The 22,806-nt window shown below is 50.9% G+C and overlaps 1 protein-coding gene across 2 annotated transcripts in view; it reads left to right on the top strand.

The window, feature by feature from the left end:
• MDGA1 (MAM domain containing glycosylphosphatidylinositol anchor 1) overlaps positions 1–22,443 on the top strand; it is a 141,033-nt gene extending 118,590 nt beyond the window's left edge. For both annotated transcript variants that reach the window (XM_035321656.1, XM_035321657.1), the window contains exons 15-19: positions 12,206–12,336; positions 13,145–13,253; positions 14,177–15,166; positions 18,188–18,446; positions 21,185–22,443. In XM_035321656.1, coding sequence (XP_035177547.1) covers positions 12,206–12,336; positions 13,145–13,253; positions 14,177–14,268 — 332 coding nt within the window. In that variant the 3' untranslated portion in view covers positions 14,269–15,166; positions 18,188–18,446; positions 21,185–22,443. The remainder of the gene's footprint in view (positions 1–12,205; positions 12,337–13,144; positions 13,254–14,176; positions 15,167–18,187; positions 18,447–21,184) is intronic.
• The last annotated feature ends 363 nt before the right edge of the window (positions 22,444–22,806 follow it).

Raw genomic sequence — 22,806 nt, 5'->3', positions numbered from 1 at the left:
GCCAGGTCCTGGGCTTCGGGAGCCAGGCCTGGTTAAACACAATGTCTGAAGATCCTGCGCTTGGTTTGCAGTTTTATAGTTCAAGCCTCTTATCTGCCCTAGCAGTGCCACAGACTTACCGTGGCAAGTCCCTCTTCCAGAAATCAGAGAAGCAGCTTATTTTCTGGGATGCATCCAAGATTTATGAAAAACCTGGAGAGTTACAGGTGCTGTTGTTCCAGCTTAGTGCTGATACAGACCCTATCTGATCACACCAGCTAAACCTGGCCTGTGTATAATCAGGGTGGGAAGCTTTCAGTGAAATTGTAAACTGCTGTGAGGAACAGTGTTTGGGACTGATTAAAAGGTATTTTAGTTCCAAGTCAGTAGCAACAATGAGCCCTGATCACACCACTTGCCACAGCATCCAAGTTCAAGGAAGCTGTAAGCTGTTTTACCAGGGTAATAGGTTTGTGGGCTGGTGGTGTCACCACTGACACCCTCCCGCGGAGCAGGAAACATGGAACAGGAAGGCCTGCCAAACTGAATTGTTGCTTCACTTCTTCAACTCAAATAATGTATCTTGTGCAAAGGTGTGTCTGAGAGGTCGTGGTGGATGAGCACAATAGGGGACAATGTTCGCAGGGATGCCAAGGTTGCTTCTTGTCTCTGACAAGTGACAGTAGTAAGAGGTGTTAGGTCACACAAATTGACAAGTACCAGCTGTGTCAATGTAAAAGTAATCTGAACCATGAAGAAGTCCTTTTTGTAATAGTCAACATCTCAGCTCCCTTGTTCCCGCACAAACCTCATGGATGAATGCATTCTGTTGGCTAAGCATACAGCACCATGCTACTGCATGCAGTGTTACAGGTACCACCCTGGAGGTAGCTACATTGTGCTGGAGATACAAAGTTTGCCTAATATACGAATGCAAAATTAATTAAATCCATGCCATTGTGACCAGTGCAGTATTTCTATGCAGTAGAGATTACATCACTGGATTGATTGAGGGGAAGCTGATTTTCCTAATGAGCGTGATTCACTTACCTCAAGGCTCTTGAAAACAAGTTGCAGTTACAACTAAGTGAACAGTTTGTAATGAAAAAAGGTATTCATTTTTTTATGCCCTTTCTTTTTCCACTTATTCAAATGGGTTCTTGGCTTTACTCATTCATCCATCAATAGATGTGTATTTAACTAATGGTCCGTGCAGTCGTCAAGCAGCTTGCTGTGGGCTATGGTATGGACCCTCCAAAGCAAGACCGTGGTCTCTTCTGATAGTATCTGCTCGGTTCTTTTGGAAGTTAGTCAAATACCATGATCATGAGCAAGGATTATAAATACCTGGCAAGGTAACTACGTATTTGTAAAGTGTCATTCAGGCTCTGTAGGTTCAATACAGTGGCTCTGAACCACAGGCTGTTGAAGTCATTGCTTTTCTAAAGACTTCAGTGAGCTTTGGATTAAAGCCATAGATCTAAAGATTATTAAAGCCAGACGGGACCAATATACCATCTAATCAAAGTTCCTGCATAACCAAGAGCAGACAACTCTCTTCAGTTACTCTTGCTGGAACCCAGTAAATAACAGGTGTCTACAGCTTGATTGGATGTTTACTTTACAAACAGCACCAACAGTATGCTTGACACAGCTTACAGATGTGGGACTGAAATGTCCCTAGCCCAAAGAGCTCGAGGTGTAAAGCTGAAGAAGACTTGGAGAGGAAGGAAAGGGAGTCATATATGTGTTGGCTATTATATATCCCTGCTGTCCTGTTTATTCCATGAACAATGTGTCTTCGTGTTGATGCAGGCATTCTGCTATTACTTTGAATTCAGGTGCATTGATCCCCACCTTTCCTTACCCCCCACCCCATCAGTGCATCACTGAATCAAGTTCCCAGTGCAGACAGCCACCGAAATATTGCCTTCTTCAAAAATCCTCTTCTGCTGATTTTCAAGTCATGATCTGACCATGTTCCTGCTACAGAATTTGTTGGAGAGAATGTCAGGCACAAATTGCCGACACCAATTCATTTGCAGGTGCCCTGAATCCTCAAAGATCATCTTTGCTCCTGCTTACTTGATTCAAGTCACTGTTACTTGTCCTGTGGGAAACTGCTACGATCCCCCTTCCCTTCCTCCAGGCTCTGAGCAAAGCGTCTTTCCTTTCAGGCTTGGCTCACAGCAGCTGCAGCCATGTGCAAAGCTGAGTAAGGATAAACTGCAACCTGCTCATCTCCTGAACGATCAGGTGTTGTATCAATTATTCAGGCTCTGAAATTGCTAGATACAAAGCATTACAGAGGCTTAAGAGAAAATGGGAGCTCTAAGTGCCTATCTGGATTCTTCTTTAGCACTTTCAGGTCACTCCTCCACTCTCCATGGAGCATCAGCTGTTTCTCCAGTGCCTAGTTTCATGCTTGTACAAGCGGAGGCCGAAGTTGGTCATTCCAGGTGCACTTCCAGACACCCCCCAGGTGCTCTGACTGGATAAAGTTTGGGGCAGGGGACAAAACTACCTTGCACTACTTGTGCAACCATCCCAGCCTGTTCTTGAACTTCAGCATGCCATGATTGTGTAACATCCATTGAAATGCTTCCCAGAAAATCCAAAAATGTTCAAAAAGTCATCACCACTGCTTCCAGGTGTGACTGCCTCTCCCAGAGAGAGCTCCACAGGGATGACAGGCGCCCCAGCACCTGAACTGCTGGAGTTTGCACATCCTGGCCTGGAGCCTCACCTTTTCAGCCTCTCCTCATTAAGTTTCTTGGGGAAATTACAGCCAGGCACAAAATGGGAAGGGAGTCTGTCGTTATAATCATCCATCCCACCCCAAAGCTGGGAACACAGCCTGCTCAACAGCCTTCTTACAGTGCCTGAAGAGGAGGACACTGTCCTCCCCACTTCCCAGGCCCTAAACATCCACCTCTCTTTGGGTCAGGCAGAGGAGGAGGCCAGAGAGCAGCTTTTGAGCAGTCTCCAGTTCAAGAGGAAGAATACTTGATCTCAGCTGCTCATCCCTGCTGTCTTGCCTGCTTCGGCACTGCACTAACACAACCCATCTGCTGCAAGCCCCGCAGCCGTGCAGCTGCCCTGTGCTCGGCTCCTGGGCGATGATGGGGAAATAGGCTGTTAATAGGGATAGAGAAGAGACAGCCCAAGTACATCTGCTTCTGCAGGGGTTTTGTCAGGAAGCCTCCCCCCAGCACCACTTGTATCCTGGGGGCTCTGAGAGGCTCCTTCCCCTCTGACCAAGGCCTTTGTGAAGCCTGCCCGCAGAAGGGATGCAGGCAGACTCACCCTGGCTGGCTGTCATGCTCTCTTAAACCTGGCAGTGTCAGGTTTAGTCCCACCATTGCTCGTTTAATTAAGGGAGAGATGATACTGTGTTTGGGAGGATTAGGAGAGCAATGAAGGCCAAAGAGGCAGCAGGGCCAGGCTGCTCATGTTGCATGGAGGGAGTCAGGGCTTTGCAGGTAAATCCCATCCTGCTTTCTGGGAGCCTGAGATAGGCAGCAGCATTCATTCCAGTGCTGGGTTCATGGGACTTCCCCTGTGCTGACTGAGACAGAGGCAGCTGTGGCCCTGCTGAGCTTCTAGCTCTGAACTTACCCCTTGGTTACCTTTTCCCCAGGCTCTGTTGAAATCAAATGTGCCCTCTCTCTGCCACAGCCAGCTTTCCCTGACCAGCCACTTTGTACCTTTAGTACATCTTCCCTCCTGACAGAATTTAAGTGAGGTTTTGTTTGGTGGTGGTTTTTTTTTGTTTTTGTTTTTGTTTTTTCCTTCTAAGAAAAAAAAAATCATCCAAATGTCTAGTTGTCTAGTTTATCTGCTGCTCGTGCTGTCGAGGTAGAAGCAGTGGCTATGGAAACATGATAGACTTCTCCACTCCATTCTCATAGCTGGGCGGGTGGAAGAAGGGCTGCACTGCTGACACATCTCCTCCTGCTCTGTGACTTTTGGTAGGCTACATCCTGTGTGTGTTTGGTTGTTGGTGGTTTTTACTGGAGATCTCTGCTAGAAGCAAAATGGCAAGCTGGATAAGAGGTGGAACAAGTTGTTCCCAATCACTAGAAATAGAATTCTGCTCTCTGAATGTCTGGGCTATGTCCATCTCTATCCTTCATAGGCTGGAGAGATGGGAAGGTCCCTGAGGATGCACATCCTTTACAAGCCTTTACAAGGATCCCTGGGTGAAGGCAGGTCTGGGGTATAGAACAATGGGAGGCACTTCAGACAAATATGTGTTTTTTCTTGTAGTGCAAATTCCTCCCCTTATTGGCTTAAGGTATTTCCTGAGGGGGATGCAAGTAAGGGGCATTAGTAAGGCAGGATGAACCCCCGTGGGAATCTCCATCTGAAGGTGCTGGTGATGGAGCACCTTCATGCTCCATGGAGGAATGGGGACAACAGCCCCCACGGGTTTGGTAGCAAGCCAAGAGAGTGTCCAGTGCCATTGCTGTGGGTCAATGACCACCTCTCTGGGGAAGTGTTTGTGTCCCCTCAGCTGAGGCTGGGAAGAGCAAGATCTGGGGAAGCTGTGTGGTCCCCATGAGCTGAGTACACACTCTCCCTACTGGGCTTGGCAAGAGACAGGGATGCAGGTGTTTGGAGACTCACTCAGCTCCAGATGCAGCTTGTTTTCTGCTTTGTTGAGCTGTAAACAAGAAGTAGGCAGTGGTAGGCACCATCCTCTGCTCTTCTGCCTATGGAGGGCAGGAGGTCTCCAGGAGGTGTGGGGAAACGGAGGACCTGGTGGCTCTTAGGCTGAGTGTCTGGACTGAAGGCAACGGGTGCCTTCAGCTCAGCAGCAGCAGATGTTCCTAGCCTGATCCCATGGATGTTGCAGCCCAGATGGTCAGACGTGGTGCACGTTGCCATGATGGTTCTGGTGCTGGACATGGGTGGGTGGCAGCAGCAGAGTGAGCTTGCACCCAGGAGCAGAACTGGTGCCCAATGTGGCATTCAGGGCTTGTGGAAACAGAGCAGGGCTTGGGGCTGGGAGTCATACACCCCAACTGTCCTGTGGGGAAGGACATAGCCTGTCCACATTGTCCCCTGCAATGTGTTTTAAGTACCGGAAAGGGGTGTTGTTAAGCAAGATGGCATGATGAATCAGATGTGGAGTTGGCGAAATGCCTGAGGACTCCTGCTTCTCGTCTTTTAGATGGCAGACTCTGTACCCTCCCTCTGCTCTATTCTGGCTGCATACTAGGTGGGCCTTTGTTCTTCTGAGACAGCATTAATTTAACTTTATGGAGCGTTGAGATTTCTTTTTCCTGTTTTTGAATCTCTTAAACCACATCCTGCTGTCCACGTGTAGGAAAGCCTGTTACTGGTCACAAACAACCTCTGAGGGAATTTTCCATGAAGAGGGATGGCAGGATTTTTCTTTGTACACATGGCTTCAAAAATGGATGTCTTGTACCATTCATCTTTTTGTGCCAACACTTTCTCTAATTAGACTGTGGATCAAATGAGCAAAGGAGCTCGAGCGTAGCTCCACTGCAAGTCTGCTCCTACCGTATCACCACCTGCTCTCCATGCACACAGGCAGGTGGGGATATCCTGGAGAGAAGGAGCTGGAGCTTGCCCACTCCCCCACTCCCCTCCCGTTAGCACTTCCATTCCTCAACCCATAAGGTAGGCACAACCGTGCCATTGCATTTACCCTGCTGCCTGCATGCCCTGGGTCCCCTTCCATCCAGCATGTAACCCTCAGGTTGCCAGCCGTGTGTCCACTTTGCCTTTTTGCAGTGCAGTTTTGTTGCTTCTCTGCTGGTCCACTCCCTCCATCCCCACATTCACATGCATGAAGGCAGGTAAGATAGTGATGGATCATAGATCAATCTGTGCAATTGGCTTTGCTGTGTCAGGGGATGTTGCTTCAAGCCCATCCTCATTTGATGGTGGTTTAGGAGGTCAGGGGTGGAGATGTGTTTGTTTCTTTGATTTTTAAATCCACAGTAAAATCCAAGAAAATTCCCTGTAGCGAGATATAAATGATTTTCACAGGTTTGCTGTAGGGGAAACATTGCCAATCCACACTTACTATATTGGTGTTTATCCTCAGAAAGTCCCAGCCACAGCAGGGAACTGGAGACTTTGATTCACCCGATCCCTTTCATCATAGTCTCCCCAGCATAATGAAGCTGAAGGCGAACATCCTGTAGCAATTAGCAAGCCTGTGACACAGCACTGAACATGCTCAGTCTCTCTAAAGCCAAAGGGGATACCTCGTGAATAGAGCTGGGATAGCCTTGCTTTCCAAACTGTGACCAAGACTCAGTTTATTCAGTATTGATGAGCTCCCTGAACTCCTGCTTTGTCGTTGCTGAGGCAGTGGAAGGGGTCTGTGTAGTGACCCTGCGAGTGGACACAGGGACCCTGCGCACCAAGCTGGGATCAGTTAAAGACATGTTGACATAAGGTTTCTGTGTAACCAGGGGTGGAAGAATCTGAAGGGCTTTAACTCTCTTGTTCCGCATATATTAATGTATGAAGCATCATTAGATACTGTGAAAGAATAAATACATCCTATCATGGCATGAAGGCAACTCACATTCCTTCAGATTATGACTCAGTACAAGCTGATATTATTTCCCTGTCTCTATCTGTGCTACGATTGTTTTTCCACTCTCTGCTTCCTGGCTCTCGGAGCAGTAACTTTCCCCCACAGCACTGTAACTGAGAACACAAGCCTGACACGGACTGCTTTTCATTAACATCCATTTAAATGAGAGAGGGAGAAGGGGAGAAAGGCAGAGGCGTGTATTTGTTCTGGGGATTATGAGCTGTAATAAATTCTTTCTGGGGACTTTTGTTCACTCCTCGGATCTGCCTGCAGTAAGCTTTGGGCTTGTAGTTTGTGATCAGTAGTGTTACACTAAACCACACTTAAGGAAGTGCTCAAAGCCCCTGTTTTAAAGGTAAGAGCTCTTCTCTCCATGGTCTGGCTTCAGACCTCATATTAGGTCTGCAAATGACTCTGCCAGGCAATACAGCGTCCCGGTCCTCTCCACACTGGACATCTCCTGCCACCATTCAGATTCTGCATCTCTTCTCAGTTTGTCTTGCCTGCAGTTGTAATGCCCTGGGAATTTCCACAGGGCTCCAAGCCCTGGATTCCCCTCTCTGGCCAGCTTCAGTTGGGTGCCAAGCCCATACTGTGGCTGCAGGCAGACAGCCGATCCCCTGGGTCACACAGGCCCAGCACAGGGATGCTGCAGGAGGATGGTGGGGAGCCATGGTGAGATCAGCCTGAGCCTGCAGCATCCCCTGCCCCTGGCTGTGAATCCTGACAAGCTTCCCGATGCAGCCCACGGAGCTCTGCCTGGCACAGCACCCTGCCTCCCAGCGCACAGCATTGTCTTCCCTTCTCTTTATGGCTGCTCTCGCCCCCTGCCTTCCCCCCGAACCTCGCAAACTGAGCTGTGTGCCCAACTCTGCACGCAGCAGCCTCTTCCCACCCCATGTTCACCCTCCCAGCTGCCCTGCAGAGAGCCCTGGAAGCAACCTCTGCCTGCTCTGCCACCCCACACGTCCTGTGCCCATGGTGCTGCCCCTGCAGACCCTTCCAGCTCTTCCAGATCCACGCTGCTTTTCAGTGTGACAGTGAAGTCCCCATTGCGTGGAAACCGAGAGGAGAGCTTTTCTTCTTCTGAGAAGGTAACATTTAAAGATATCCCTTGGGCTACTCTATCTGGCAGCCCAGCTGGTGCTCTTTTGTGTGCGTGCCACTCTTGAAATGCCAGCTTTGGTCTTAAAGGGAGCCAGCAGAAGGCAGGGCTCGCTCTCGCTGTAATTGATTCCTCATCGCTCCTCACTGGCCTTTATTCTGCCTTTTGTTTGGGAAGAAGGCATAATACAGATTACAAGAGAAATGTGAAGATTGCCTTGTTTGGGGAGAGGTAACAACAGCACTGCGGGCATCCTGGGATTTCTCTTGTGTTTGCCTGCCTCTGGTCAGCTGGGGAGATTCGGCAGCAGATAGATGGCCCGTCTTTGTGTGTGCCCTTAGGAAATGCCAGGAACAGCTGATGGAGGAGATGGCCAAAGGGCGATGGCTAAACAAATAGGTGACAAAACTGGCCAGATGGAATTGGACTCTGATACAAGAAACTGGGTATGAATGTAGTACAAAAACAGACAAAAGACTTGGCTGCAACAGCTGGCACCGGAGAACATCCCAGAAGGGCCTTTCACATCTCCACTGATAGAGGCATGGGGGTTGGAGAGTAAGTCCTACTTTGTTTTCTTCTCCACCTTTGACTATTGGAAAGGCTGAAGAGCTCAGGTATTCCTGTTCTCTGGTATGTTATTTCTCAGGTCTTAGAGCATTCGTAAAACATTTGATGTTTCTGATTTCCCCTCTCAGCCAGTGAATGTTATTATCCCTCTTCATTACCTTCATCATGTCATGTCAGCAGATAAGGGGAATAAAGCACAGAGGGTGACAGCGGTTTGCTAAGGATCATGTGGCAAGTTAGTGTCACAGCTGTGAAGGGGGTCCCCAATCCCCACACGGGAGTGGCCCATGCATTGTCCACCTTCTGCACGGTGGCATTTGGGTGCTGAGTTTCTGCTCTAGGAGGAGCATCTTTGGGATCTTGCAGGCATCAGGTTTGGTCTCAACTTGTGTGTCATGCTGAAGGGTACACAGGGTATGAGCAGAGTTAATTAGGCCTGAGAGGAGCATTGCCAGATTGCACAGAGGTGGGTGTGGGGAGGTGTGGGTTATATGTGGGTTATATTTTCATAGGTTCCACCTTCCATTTTAGCCAGAGCCTTCATCTACTGCCCGCATAAGGATTCTGATGTAAGTAGGATCCTGAAACAACATCTGGTGCTAGGGCAGTGGGCTGCACCCAAAGCCCTCCCTTGGAAAACACAGAGCCCTGCAGCACTTGTTCCATCACGGAGCTGCCTTTCAGGCCAGACTGAAAGATAGAGATAAAGAAGCTCTGAGCAATTAGAGAGCTGACCTGGGGCTTTCTGTAATGCAGGACTGGTAAGTTATATGGCTCTGCCTGTAGCTCAGTTCTGAATGTTCATTTCCAGGCACTTTCATCCCAGGATATATGCCATTAAGCTGGATTGGCACACTGTGGCAGACAGATGCACGGAGGAAAGGACTAAAGCAGAAGACTTGTGCAACCTTTAAAACCTAGGACACTGTCAGCCCAGCTCATATTGGACAGGGGCTTCACCCCTATTTAGTTTGAAGGCCTAGAGTCCCTGCTATGCCTCCCAGAAGCAGATTCCCACTGACAGTGTTACTGGAGAAGGGAGGTTTTGTGGTTCTTTCCCAGCCTTGGGGAGGCTTTGTAACTTATCTGGGATTGCACGCAGGCTACAAGCAGCAGATCTGACCCCCCTTTGCACCTCTGACTGATTTGTAAGACAGTCATGGGCATGTTGCTTGGCTGTTTTGACCTTCAGTTTTCAATGCATAGACAGGGACGGTGAAACACTGCGTGTTGTGCGCAGATAGGGGAGCTTCCTTTCCAATTGCAAACCACTTGAAGAGTGCCTGCTCACGTGCAGTATAGTTCTACTAAGGAATTTAGAGGCCAAAAGGTTGAAACTTTTTCTCCTCTCGCTGCAAGGACAGTGAGCTGTCAGCCAGGAAATGCTCAGGCTCAGTTTGGGTTCAGGCCAGGTATTCACAGCCAGTGCTTTGGGGGCACTGATTTGCATTCCAGATGCTTCTCTGGGTCCCTTTCTATCTCTCCTTCTCTTTTATCCTGGGGCACCAAAGTTCATTTGCCACCTGATTTGTCCCAGTGCTTGCTGCTCAGCCAGGCTCTGGTACAGCAGATCCTAGCTGCAAGTCCCCGAATGAGGTTAGAATAGACAGTGGTTGTTTTTAATCCTTGCTTGCTGGCAGCTCCACATTAATTCTTCATTCTCTCTCAGCTCCTCGCCTCACCAGCTCCGGCCTCTGTAATTAGCTGCTCTGAACACACTCTGGCTGACACTGATCTATGGGGTTACATAGACCCCGTGTGGGCCATTGGTTTGGCCACAGGCCCCCGTGAGGACCAGGTGTCTTTCCTAGTGAGACTTCCCTGAAGCTCCAGAGGTCAAGGAAGACACCAAGAAGCCAGTGGCTCAAAGCTGGTTTTGCCAGAAGCTCCTATGGTGACTTCTGTCATCCTAGGCATCGCGTTTCCAGGAGAGCGATCCCACTTGCTTGCCTCTGTGTCCCTGAGCTCACACAGTGCCAGCTGATCCCAAGAGAGAAACAAATTATTTCTCTCCTCATCTTGGGTTGTGGTGTGCATCCCAGCTGGGAACCTCAGAACCACTGGGGAAAGGAATTTGAGGGCAGGATCTCTCCAGGCAGAAGGATGTTTTCCCCCTTTCTCTTATTCACCTTTGGCTTGCAGGAATTGGAAGGGGGGAGTTAGCTCTGCGGGCTGGTCAAACTGCATCCCAGGTGAGATGTCCTCCAGATGACAGGAGGAAGCTCTCCGTCCCTGCGGACCCTGCAGTCCTGGTTGGTCAGGCCTTCGTCTAGTTTTCTCAGCCAGCGTTAATGCCAGAGCTTATGAATATTTCCAGTCAAAAACCGTGCCCGTCTTTTCTCAGTTCACTAAATTATACACATATTTCATTCTTTTAACCTTTTCTTGTAAGTCAGCCACTCAGAATCCAAACATTTAATCATCTTTATTGTGCATCTCTGAATGCCCTGTGATGTATCTCGCTCTCTGACAGCCAGACACTTGACAGGGGTACTTCCACATCCTTGTCCTTCACACCCCAGGGCTGACATGCCAAGAAGAATTTCAGGGTATTGTATAGGAAGGAGGTTATCTAGGAAGGTCTCTTTCCTTATCCCTTCACCTGACCATTCCCTGCTGCCTCTCAGAAAAGCGCACCAGGTGGGAAAGCAGCATCCCGAGCACAGACAGACTGAGGACACCTAACTAAAGGCTGATATTGCCTCTCTGCTCTCAGAGGTAATACGTCTGGGTATGGAGACCAGAAACGCTGATGAACAACCGTAGAGACGTGATTGATTTTTTTGGTTCACCAGCTGAATTGAAAAAAAAAAAAAAAAAAGAAAGTGTTTCAGTTCAACCCCAAATGAATGTTTAAAAATGTTTTCAGAAAATGAAATAAATAAATAAATAAAAAGCCAGCTGGGGAGGATTGCTGAAAAGAAACTATAGGAAGGTAAACAGACAGTTTCATTTGTGGGTGGAGTGTAGGGGGTGCGTGACACTTTTCAAAGTCAAAACTGGAAACGTTTTGAGATATGTTGGCTTTGTTTTTGTTTCACTGGCAGACAAAACCTTTTGGGAATTGTTTTGATTGCAAGGACCTGAATCCAGTGCTGATTCAGAGAGTGTTTGTGTCCCTCTGAAAACGTGGGGGCTGCGAAGGGAGGCTCAATGCCGCCTGACACGAGTGAAGCATGTCTGCGTGCTCCAGGGCTGCATCCAGGGCAAGTGGCTGCAGAGGGCACAGGTCACATTTCTAACGGCCAGAGCAAAAAGAAGGCTGTAGGCTGCATGTGCCAGGTGTTAGTGGTGAATGCGGAGAGGGGAACGTGTGTCCTGGCCTCCCCAGTTCAAGTGGGATGTGGAGGAACTGGTGTGGGTCCATTGGAGAGGCAACAGGCTGGTCAAGGGCCAGGAGCACGTGTCCTGAGGAATAAAGGTTGAAGGAGCTGGACTTGCTCAGCCTGGCAAAGAGGAGGCTATCAGCCCTTGGGCCCCAATTATTTGAAGGATAATTATAAGGATAACAGATCCAAACTCTTACCAGCAGTATGTGACAGTGTAACAGAGAACAGTAGCCACACATGGCAGCATTGGAGGTTCATGTTGGACATTCGGAAAAGCTGTTGTCCTCAGAGAATTTCAAGACCTGGCCAGGCAAAGCCATGCTGCTCAGATCTAGAGCTGGAAACAGCTTCAGGCAGGAGGTTGAACAGAACGCCTCTGGAAGTCCCTTGCAGCAAGCCTTTCTGCCACCTACTTCTTGTGCAAGGCCACATCAGCCATGCTACAGACTCTTTCTTCCTCATCAGGTCCTCTCTGTCTTCATTAGGGTCTGTATCTTCCCTTGGATAGTCCAGGTGGATGAAATATTGCCAGTGGGACATGCACATCAACCCAGGAGAAAGAGCTATGCCGAGGGTCAGCCCATCGGGCTGGGTTTCCTGTATGTCCCGTGTCACCAGCACCCAGTTTCTCCCCTACAGGCTCCTTGAATCTGCTGGTTCGTGTGCGGAACAAGCGGGCCATCGACACCCAGGTGTGGTCACTCAGCGGGAACCGGGGGAACATGTGGCAGCAAGCACACGTGCCCATCAACCCACCAGGACCTTTCCAGGTAAGTCAGGTCCAACACCAAGGAGCTGCCTGCCACCTACCCCATCCATGTGCCATGGCCCATAGGACATCTCCCCGCACAGGTCTGCCTCCATGGCATGGGGGCTGGTCGGGCATGGGGAGGGCACGTGGGAGCTCTGCACCCTCAGGGTCACTGGAGATAATTAGTGGAAATCAGAGTTGACTGAGCCTTGGAGACTTCTCATAGCGTGTCCTACAAAAGCCCACCCCCACGATGCCTGTGGTTTAGGACCATAGGACAGCCTGTGAATGTGAACTGGGCATGTTGTATCCACTCGTCATTTATGAGTAACAGACAAGCGTGTGGCTTTGTTACTGGATGTTTTACTGCAGGTGCTTTTGCCCAACAGGCTACTTGGCTGCTGTAGGGTTGTTTGTGAGAGCTGGGGCTGTGCAGGCTGGTAAGATGTGGTACTGTGGCAAAACGCCCAGCACACTTTTGGGTACTGTAAAATAATAAATAAGGATTTAGTTACTCTTGTGAGTGCTATTCAGTGCTGGTTTTGCTCGTGTAACATAATAAATAAAGCAAAACTCTACATGCTCATTTTTTTACTCTGCAGATGCTCAGCACACAGGGGTTGGCCCAGTAAGCTATTGGGCTCAGCCCTCTGAATCCTGTGAGTGCTGGAGAGATAGGGAGAGTCATTCACTGGGGGACTGGTAAGGGCTGGTCTGTGCCCTGCTCGTCCCTGCAGAGCCCCGCAGTGAGGCTGTTCCCCCTGCGTGGGAAGGGAGCAGGTCCTCTGCAGCTTCACAAGGGGCTCTGCCTCGTGCTCTGGTTGCAGATCATCTTTGAAGGTGTCCGGGGCACGAGCTACGAGGGGGACATTGCCATCGACGATGTCACTCTGAAAAAGGGGGACTGTCCGAGGAAGCCAATTGGACCAAATAAGGGTGAGAGTGTGTGTGCCTCAGGGGAAAACCAGCCGGTGGGAGCGCATACGTGAATGCATGTGCTAAGGATGTGCAGCTCATTTCAAAGCACATGTACTGGTGGGACCCAAAGAGGTGGTCTGCTCCACCAAGAGAAGATAGGAGAGGGCCTGTCAGACCCTTGAGCTCATTCTTTATAGTCGTGAGTCAGCAAGACTTCAGAGGAACAACTGGATCGTGTCGGAGCTGTGCTGCCAGACTCCAGCATGCTGAAGTCCATGCCAGTCAGTTGGGTTGGGGGTGTTGCCCCCAGGCCGCTAAAAGCTTCTGCAATATCTCATTTCCTGGAATCAATCACTGTCTCATGCCTTAGTCCTGCCTGTGCCCTCACTAACATGGCCCAGGTAGGCAGGAGAGCTGATGTCCACTGTATGCAAGCCAGAGATTTGTGAGAAAGGTTTGATTTGTTCTATTTATTTTAAAAGAAATAAACAAAAAATGATGTTGAGAAAGAGTTTCTGTCAACAATTTTCTTAGTTCCAAAGCTGAAGGGGAAAACAAAACATCAAAACAGGCAGAACACCCCCAAAACGTCCAAATTTCCAGTGCAGTTAAAGATCTGTTTCGGCCTAAAATGGCCAAACTCTAGCCAAACCACAAGCAGAACCTTTTCTTTGGCTCAGGTTGAATCTTTGGAGGAAGAGGGGAGGGTTGGATTGCAAAACTAACCAAGTTTCAGCATTTTCACCTGTGCTGGAAAGGAAATAATATTGGGAAGCCTTGAAAATGTCCAGGGAAGGGTATAAAGACCTTTCATTAGGTCTGAGATGTGCTTTGTGGTTTGGGGTAGGAAGAGAGGCTGTGACACTGATGTGCACTGACGTGTTTGATGAGGTCTGTCTCTGTCCCATCACTAATTCTCTTTCTCTCTTCTTGGCTGGCAGCGGTTGCTCTTCCAGGAAGCGGTGTCCCAGCCCTGCACAGCCCTTGTCTTTGTGGCCCATTGACTTTCTTCCTTTACGTGCTGCTCAGATGATGGCAAGCGAGCGCTCCTGTCTTCGGACCGAGACATTCCTGCTCCTTTCCTACTCAGCCACCTCTGCTCCTCTTCCTCCCCTCCTCACTGGCACACCAAAGTGTCCATACGTTACCAAAGACTGACAGGCATGACCACGCAAAGGGATCTGGTTCAGAACTGGAGCATTCCTTGAGAAAGTCGTAATGTCTAAAACAAAATTAAAAAAATAAAGACAAGTTTTTTTTAAAAAAAAAGCACGTGCACAAGAGAGTGAGAGAAAGAGAGGAAGGAAGGAAAGAAACAGAAAAACAGGAAAGAAGGAACAAAAGACAAAAAATAGGAATGAAGAAATGTGAAGAGCAAAAGGAGGAAAAAACCACCCCCATGTTTCCTTGGGAATGTCGGACAGGGCTTCCTCAGGGAAGTGGGAACTTGTTTTAAACAAACAAACAAACAAAAAATATATTAAAGCACAAATTTCTACCAGAACAGTTACCTTCTTTACTGCAGAGCCCACGGCTTCGTGGACGACACACCGCAGTGCTCCCCTCGCCGCCCCGTGCTCCCCTGCTGGCTGGGGCTGCCCTGCAGCATCGCAGCGGCAGCCCCACATGCCAGCGGCCGGAGCACCTTGCCTCCTCCGCATGTGCTTCAGTGTCTCCATCCACCCACATCCTCCAGGCTCCCATGTATTTAATTGCCCCCCGTGTGGTTTGCTTTGGCTCATGCTGCCATCCTTTCCCCACCTCTCTGTGCTCCTCGCCCGGCAGCCTGAAGAAGACGGAGCAGGAACGGACCCACCCCATGGACCGCGCTGAGGGGTGGAGGAGGCCCGGCTGGATCCGGCCGTGGTGCTGGCCTCAGCCTCTTTCTCTCTCTCAGCACCTCTGGCTGGGTGGAGAAGCTGTGAGAGCAGGTCTGAGCTACAGACGGAAAGGCCTCTCTGTGGGGCTGAGGGGTGGGGTGGGGTGGGGTGGGAAGGGAAAGGGGAAGCAGTTGCACATTGGCTTCCCCCTACGTATTTTGGGATAAGAGCTGCCTCAGCCCTAAGCCCAGGATTGCTTCTCTGTCTGTCTTTCATTAGTTATTTATTCTAGTCTTTAATTCTTTTGCTTAACTCCCAGGCATTTTGGGTTATGGGAAGGGTCAGGCATTTCAACCTCCTCCCGCCAGGCAGCAGGCCCTGTGCCCACGAGGCAGCCCCCAGGCCAGCTGGTCAGAAAACTGCTGAGGTCCCATGTGCAGAGAGAGTGAAGTGTGGCAACAGCACCGCTGCTCAGGGGAGAGGTGGCTGAGTTTTGTCAGCACGTGCAGTCTTACAGCTACTCTGCTCCCACTGGCAACGAAATGGGGTTAGGAGCTCAGGGTGGGACAGGCAGGAAAGTGCCCCAAGGAAGGACGGAGGCAGGAAGCTGGACTCGAAAGAGGGGCTTGTGCTGAGCTCTGCTCTGGTTTGTCCCTGAGACACAGGGGAACAGACAGGGAGCGGGGAATTCATCTTCTTTCCGCTGGCATCACGAAGGGGTAAAGCTGGTGTCTCTGCAGCGGACCTGGCCTGCTCAGGGTGGAGGCACGTGCTGCTTCAGGTGAAGCCCCAGGAGAAGGGACTGCCCTGCACTGGCCAGGTGAGAGCCTTGCTGCTACTGGAAGCAGCTCTGGGCTTGATTTGCCTCTCTGTATAGGACAGAGTTGTTCCCATAGTACAGTGGACTGGGGTTTACCAGCCCACTAGATAAATGGGATTTCTCCCCCTAAGGGACACCCCAGCTGAACTCCACACCCGGGGCACCACACAAGTACAATGAGCTCTCTCACCACCCCCATTGCCCATGGCTCTCTCCCCATTTCTGAGGAATATGTCAGCTCCCCTGAGACAGCTGTGCTTGTCCAAAACCACCTGAATGTATTGGCTGCCTCCTGCACTGCTCAGCTTCTGGAAATGCCTGGTGCCTCCTTTCCTCTGCTGGCGGAGGGCGGAAGTTTTTATTTCACTCCCAAGAAATGCAGTCTGAAGTCCTCAAAACCAGCTCTCTTTGCCCCTGGGCAGGAGGTCCTCTGCACTAACACTGCCCATCCAGCTTCGGAGAGAGAAAAGGGCATCAGCTGTGAGAGACAAGGGGTCCTCCTTCACAGGAGGCCTTGCAAGACAGGTGAAAGGGAATGAGAGGTGTGTCCCTTGCTCCTGTTGCTCTTCTCCACTTCCAAGAATGAGCCCTATCATCTTCTCTGTCTCCATTCCTTCCTCCAGAGCCCAGACCTTGATCACACTGAATATCTGACCAGGAAACCTGTGGTGGTCTCCCAGGGCCAGGCAGTGCTGTGGGATGCTGTGGGAGCCTAGAGCAATTCAGCTTCTTGTTCTCTGTTGCCATTTTCCCAGGCAATCAGTGCTCTCATAATCTCTTAGCTCAGCTCTTTCAGTCCAGTGCTCTGCTCTTCCTGTCCTCTGTGTTTGTTGGAGGCCAGAATTCATCGCTCTGCCCCTGGTAAGAGCTCATGGCAACCACCTCACCTTCCACGCTCTGAGACAGAGACCCCTGTGGCCTTCCTCCAGTGCTGGTGGAGCCTGCAGGTTCAGGATCACGGGAAAAGCATTATCAAGTGCCAGCAAAGGGGCACCACATTATTAGAAAGGGAGACCTGCAGGGAAGGCATCCCTGTCCCGCTGCCAGCCCCGTACCTGCGAGGAAGGGGGTAAATGCCTCACAAGCTAACCCATGGCTCAGGAAGCCCACCCGTGGCCATGGGTCCAGGGCAGAGTAAGATCACCGCAGCCAGAGGTGAAGCCTTCTCCTGCTGTCACAGCAGCTTCAGAAACAGTCTCAGGGAGCCCCTTTTCCCACTTAGATCCCTGCTCCTTTATCTCTGGCTCAAAAGCAGCTGCTGGTGAGTTTGGGGAAAGTCATTAACCCAAGTGCCTCGGCTTGTCAGAAGTACTGAGGCAGAAAGGAAGGACCTCATTTCCCTGGCAGGTGTGCAGAGAGAGCGTAGTGGAGGAAAGAAGCACTTCAGCAGCAAGGATGAGAAGGATGAGAAGCTGTGCAGCGATGGAGGGGGTCTCTCTCTGTGTGTGTGCACGCCTGCGTGCTGCAGTGGAGGGGGAGGCCCCATCCCTCCTCTCCAAGGGCAGTGGTATTTGGGGTTTGCTACCCCAGCCTTGTGGGGGCAATTCTTCTCCAGGAGGTAATGCATCCCAGGTGAGATACAAAGCCATGCTCTTTACCCCTTGCAATTAAAGACCCCCTCACACTACTCACAGTGTTCTGGCTAAATAGCTGTCCTTAAACTTAATTACAGACTGTCTTCTTAAATATCTGTTGCAGTCCCAACTGGGTACATTACGTTTCTCTCCCTGATGTTTTATGTTGCTGTGTGCCTATCGAGTAGCTGCTTTATTCCACTCCAGTAGTGGCTGCATTTCAGTGATGGTGGAGATTATTCCTGTACATAGAATGAAAGTCCCTGCAGAAGAAGAGTGCAATATAAATTTAAGAGACTGCTTTTATTTACAAGGAGACCTCTGCTTGGTAGTTGTAGAAATACATTAGGAAGAATGCTGTGTGGGTGTTAGCCGATATATACTCAATTTCTTTCTTTTTTTTCCAGGGTATAAAACAGAAAATATGTGAGTGTGCAGGCTCCTGGGTATAAGCTGTAGATATTAGAAGTAGTGACTGCTACTGTGTAGTTACAAGCGGGGCTTACAAAGAAACTTTCATTTGAAACCTCTTTTTGTAGTTGTTCATTGTATTCTGAAAAAAAAAAAAAATACATTTTTTGTATTATAATTTTCCATGTTTGATGCAAGTCCCAACAACAAGTCATCAACAGGACTTTAATCCATGGCTTTTAACAACACAGATATAAATTCCTACTACTTGCTCTGAGGAGAAGCTCCCGGCTGGTAACAGTAATAGCCTATTTTTCTCCCATGTAGATCAGCCGCTGGAAAGCGACGGAGCTAATACGTTTCATTTGATGCGAAGTTAAGTAATTCGGAATGCCTGAGCACAGCTCTTCCCGGCCGTACGGGAGCACAAAGATGTTTCATCTCCGTGACAAATCTCAGCGCGGCACGTAGCGTGTGAATGGCTCGGGAGCTCCTGAGCTGCACGGGCGGGCACGGCATGCTTGTGGGTCTGCCCCGCAGCGACAGGGAGCCCCAATTCTGGGAGGTGGTTTTGTTCTGGAAGGAGGTAGGGCTGCGATCAGGGGAAAAGAGTGGGGGGGGGGGGGGGGGGGGGGGGGGGGTGTGGGAGGTGTTCAGGTGTTTAGGCTGGAAAATTTCCTGCAAGGATAATTTGTGGCTGTATGAACGAGTACAGTAAATGCCATACAAATGGTGTTCAACTCTCCATTGCTCTTCAAAGTATGGAAATCTAATTTCTCTCTGTATGAAGTCCTGTGGGTGCACTACTCCAGAATGACATGGAAATGCACCAGTGCCACAGGGAGGGCAGGGTGCCCCCTCCCCAGCCTGTCCTGCCCACTCCACACCAGGAGAACCCCCAGGTGATGCCCAGCTCTGTGCCCAGGAGCAGGAACCTGCCTTTGAAGGGGACAGGAGCTACACTGTGAGTGTCTGCTGTGCGAGAAAGAGGCCCTCTCTAACTCTCCTGGCTTTGGCGGGGATCTGACCTGCTCCGGGCATCTTGTCTCTTCCAGGCTGCCCACAACACGGGTGCACCCCGCACTGCGGAGCCACCGGGCATACGGCAGCACGACCCCGTGCAGGCTGCTGGGGAAGCCAGGTGCTGCCTCCGTTTGTGTTTTACTTTGGCCCCACTATTAACTGCTCATCCCGCTCGGCCTGGGAAGGCATTTAATGCAGACAAAAAGCATTTGCAGAAAAACAAGTCCCGGAGAGCTCTGGAAATTGCATTTTAACAGGACCCAATTTACACTCCCTCGTAATAACTGGCGGCTGGTGGTTTCCAGCAGGGAGCTGAATAGCCCCAGTACACTCAGCATCCCAATTGATAGCTGTGATATATATGTTTTCCAGCAGTCACCCCTTTGGAGTAAGACACGTGCCTGGGAGGCTGCTGGGGCTGCCTGGGTGCTGGTGATGGAGCAGGAAGACAGGAGCACTCCAGGGCATGTCTTGGCTCCATCAGGGACCTCGTGAGGGCACATCCTGGCTTCCCATGGGAAAAAGAGGGCTCATGACAGCACCAAGGATGGCTGAGAGGATGAACCAGGGCATGATGGCATTCATTGTGAACAGGAAAGAAGGCTCCACGCTGCATTGCCCTTCATTTCACTGGTGGCAGGCAGTGGGCTCTGCCCTGCAGCTGCTTGGATGCTAGGTGATGGAGAACAAAGAGGAGCCCTTATATCAGATTGCCCAGCTGAACCTGTACCACTGAAATGGCGAGAAGCCCTGGGGAAGATGCAAAGGGAGGCAGAGCTCGGGACCCAGCACGACAAGGGTTTTCCAGCATGGGGCAGAGAGCAAAGGAATGGGAGGAAAGGAGATGTTGTCTCTGCTGGCAGGGAGAGCTGGGCAAATAGCCGTTCTGTGTGGAGACCTGGGAAGGTCTGTGGTTCTTGGCATAGATTGGGGATGGCCTATAAACTACTTGCTGCTGTGGAAGTAGGCACAATTTTACGCTTCTATTAACTCCTGCCCTAAGGGCTGATTTAGCTATGAATGCTTGGCTTACAGTGGGATTTTGTACCCCCAGGGTGCCCTGGACGCAGCACAGCACAGCTGGACAGCCCTGACACAGTGCCATTCCCCACAGCAGGGCTGGTGCCCAGGGCTCGCTGCTTTACTGGCGGTGGCTGATGTGATAATGGCCAGTCCTTGGCTGAAGCACTGAGCCAGCTGAAGCGTAACTGGCTGCTCTGCCACCCTGCATCTCTGCGTTCCTCCTGGTCTCCTCTGGCAGAAGGAGCTGGGCTCCGGTCCTGCCATTTAGGCAGCAGTGTGGCTTTCAGTTGCATAAAACCCAGCTGTTACCATGAGGATTTACTCCTAGAGGGTCAAGACTTGCATACCTGTGGCATAAGATCATTAGCACAGGCAGGCCCTGGATAGGAGCTGAAATACACCAGGCATTGGCAGTCCTGCTCAGGCAAGGAGGGTGAGCACCAGCTTCTTTGCCCCCATCATTACAGCTGCTCTGCGTGCAGGCTGAGCCCACACAGCTCCGAGAGAGCTGTCCCACCTCCCCACCTGCATCTCAGCCTCTGCTGGCAGGCACCAGCCAGTTTTCTTTTGGTGCTGTGATAACAAGATGGCATTGAGGTGAAGGTGTCTCCAGGAGTTGCTTGCATGGTGTAGGCCCAGCTCTGGTGAGGTATGTCACCTTAGCAGGATGTGAAAAGATCAGGACTGCAAACGGTGTGTAGCAGCTGTCAGCGATGCAGTAGAGAGGAGAAAGGACTTAAAAAACTCTTTTGGATGCAGCAGCTTCCCACCTTTCCCTTCTCCCACTGGCCACACTCGAACTCTTTGCAAGTTTCCTGGTGGGTCACCCCATCGCTCAGCCAGCCCAGGAGGTGACTGCAGATGTTCCCCCTCAAGTGCCTGATCCTGTGCTGAGCACCTCGGGCAAGGTGCTGAGCACCCTCCAAGGTGGGGACATTTATATATATCTTGTCTCACTGGGCCTTAATCCCGAGAATTGGTTACTGGTATCAGTAAACATGAAGCAAGAGCCAGCAGAGGCTGCAATGGCATGGTGAGCTCAGACAGCACCTAGATTGTGGTGAGAGGGGGAAATCAATTCCTTGCTGCCTGTGAAATGCCATGAACACTGACTGGGGGCAGTGTGTTAGGTCTTCTGTATGGGTGGCAGCATGTACTGCCCTGAGGCTGGGCAGCGAGGGGGTCCTGAGCACTGGAGGGTTCCCTGGGAAATTCAGGTGCTGGTGGGGGAAGCGGAGCAAAGGAGCTTTCCTGTGCATTTATCTGGTTGTTTCCTAGGGGCCCCTGGTGTGTAACATCCCAGGACAAGAAGACTCTCTGAGAGTTTGCTGGAGGTGACCTGTTGCTCTCCTCAAGCTTTGCTGTTTGTCCTCTTCTGCTCCCCAGCCCTAGCTTCTCAGTGCGTTGGTGTAGCTGGTGGCATCAGCTCTGGGTAAAGTAGCCTAGTGCCAGTGCTTTCAAGTAGATGATCTTGGCCTGTTTTCATGGCTCTTGGGATCGTCTAGATTTACCCTCTGACCCCAGAGGGCTCCACAACATGCATTCATCTCTCAGGACATTCCCAAAAAGCTGGGGATGCTACAGATACTTGGCTCTTCTTTGTGCTTTTGGTCACAGCCCTTGCCAAACAGCATGGAGACCGTCTCCAGTGTCTAGATGGGGTGGAAGATTTGGTGCCAGGAAGGTTTCACTTGGGCCTTTTTCCCAGCCAGAACCATCCTGCCTGTATCACAATGCACATAGAGGAGGAAAGGGGCTGTCACGCAGTATGCGACTGTCTCACAAGGCAGCAGCCGTGGCCAGAGGTGAGCATCAGGCAGCGCTTCCCACAGTCTTCCCCACTCCATCTTCCCCACTCCATCTGCCCCGATCTCACCCTCACCAGGCATTTCATTTCCAGCCTGGAGAGACTAGCAGCAGATCATCCCTGGATCCCATAGATGGGGATCACACCAAAATCCCGTCCTCAGCTTGCAAGGGGCAGGGAGAACCAGCTCAGGCCCAACAGTGAACCACTTCAGTGGGATCCAGAGCCAGCAAGATGCCACCACCCTCATGCTTCCAGGTTGTCAAGGCCAGTAGAAAGTACGTGTTGACCTGGCAGAAACACTCAGAAACACCTCCTCCCCCCCAAAAAAAGGAGCTGCGCACAGACTCTGTGTATTTTGGGACACCACGGAGAAAGGGGGGGGTCCTCTGCTGTCACTTGTTTCTTTTCACATCGGCATCCTGGGTGGGGACCCTGGGACAGAGCCCACCCACCTCCTCATCACCACTGCGTCTTGTCCCGCCCTGCTCCACATCTCGTAGGGTGCTGCCTCTGCCGCTGAGCAGAGCTGGGGCCCTCTCACCGCCACGATACCGAGACGTCCGCAACGTTCAAAGCACAAAGCACAAAGGGACTGAACCGAACCTTTTAAACAGGGTGAGATGTTTTATAAGCGTTGCCTCGTCCACCCCCCCACCCTGACGCACCCGCCGTGTAACCTATAGATTCCCAGCGTGGATTGTTTCATTCAAATAAAGCTGCAGTACCCAAGCGGGTCAGCCTGTGTGTCTGTCTGTGCCAGGCTGGGAGGGCGACCGGGGGACAGGGGTGCAGCCTGCGATTCGCGCTCACAGTGGCTGCGGCAGGAAGGAGCCGCTATTGCTGCCTAACTCCGAGGGACATGCTGATGTTTGGCCCTTGGCTCTTCCCAAAAAGCCTCATTAGGTCCCTGGGGGAGGCTTCTCATTCTTGCTCAGACCTCTCCTTGGTGAGTGGGCATGGGACATGGCATAGACAGCTTTGGGGTGCTTGGCACTGGGGCAGCCATGTGAAGGGGCAAAAAAGTCCTCCCTGATGTGCTTTTACCCTACGCTGCTGCTGCCTTATCCAAACCTCTCCTTCCCACCTCCAG

The sequence above is a fragment of the Oxyura jamaicensis genome, chromosome 3 (genome assembly GCF_011077185.1).
Source record: "Oxyura jamaicensis isolate SHBP4307 breed ruddy duck chromosome 3, BPBGC_Ojam_1.0, whole genome shotgun sequence".
In the NCBI taxonomy this organism is placed as follows: Eukaryota; Metazoa; Chordata; class Aves; order Anseriformes; family Anatidae; genus Oxyura; species Oxyura jamaicensis.
Note: the sequence above shows the minus strand (reverse complement) of the source record. Positions and strands in the feature narration are given on the sequence as shown.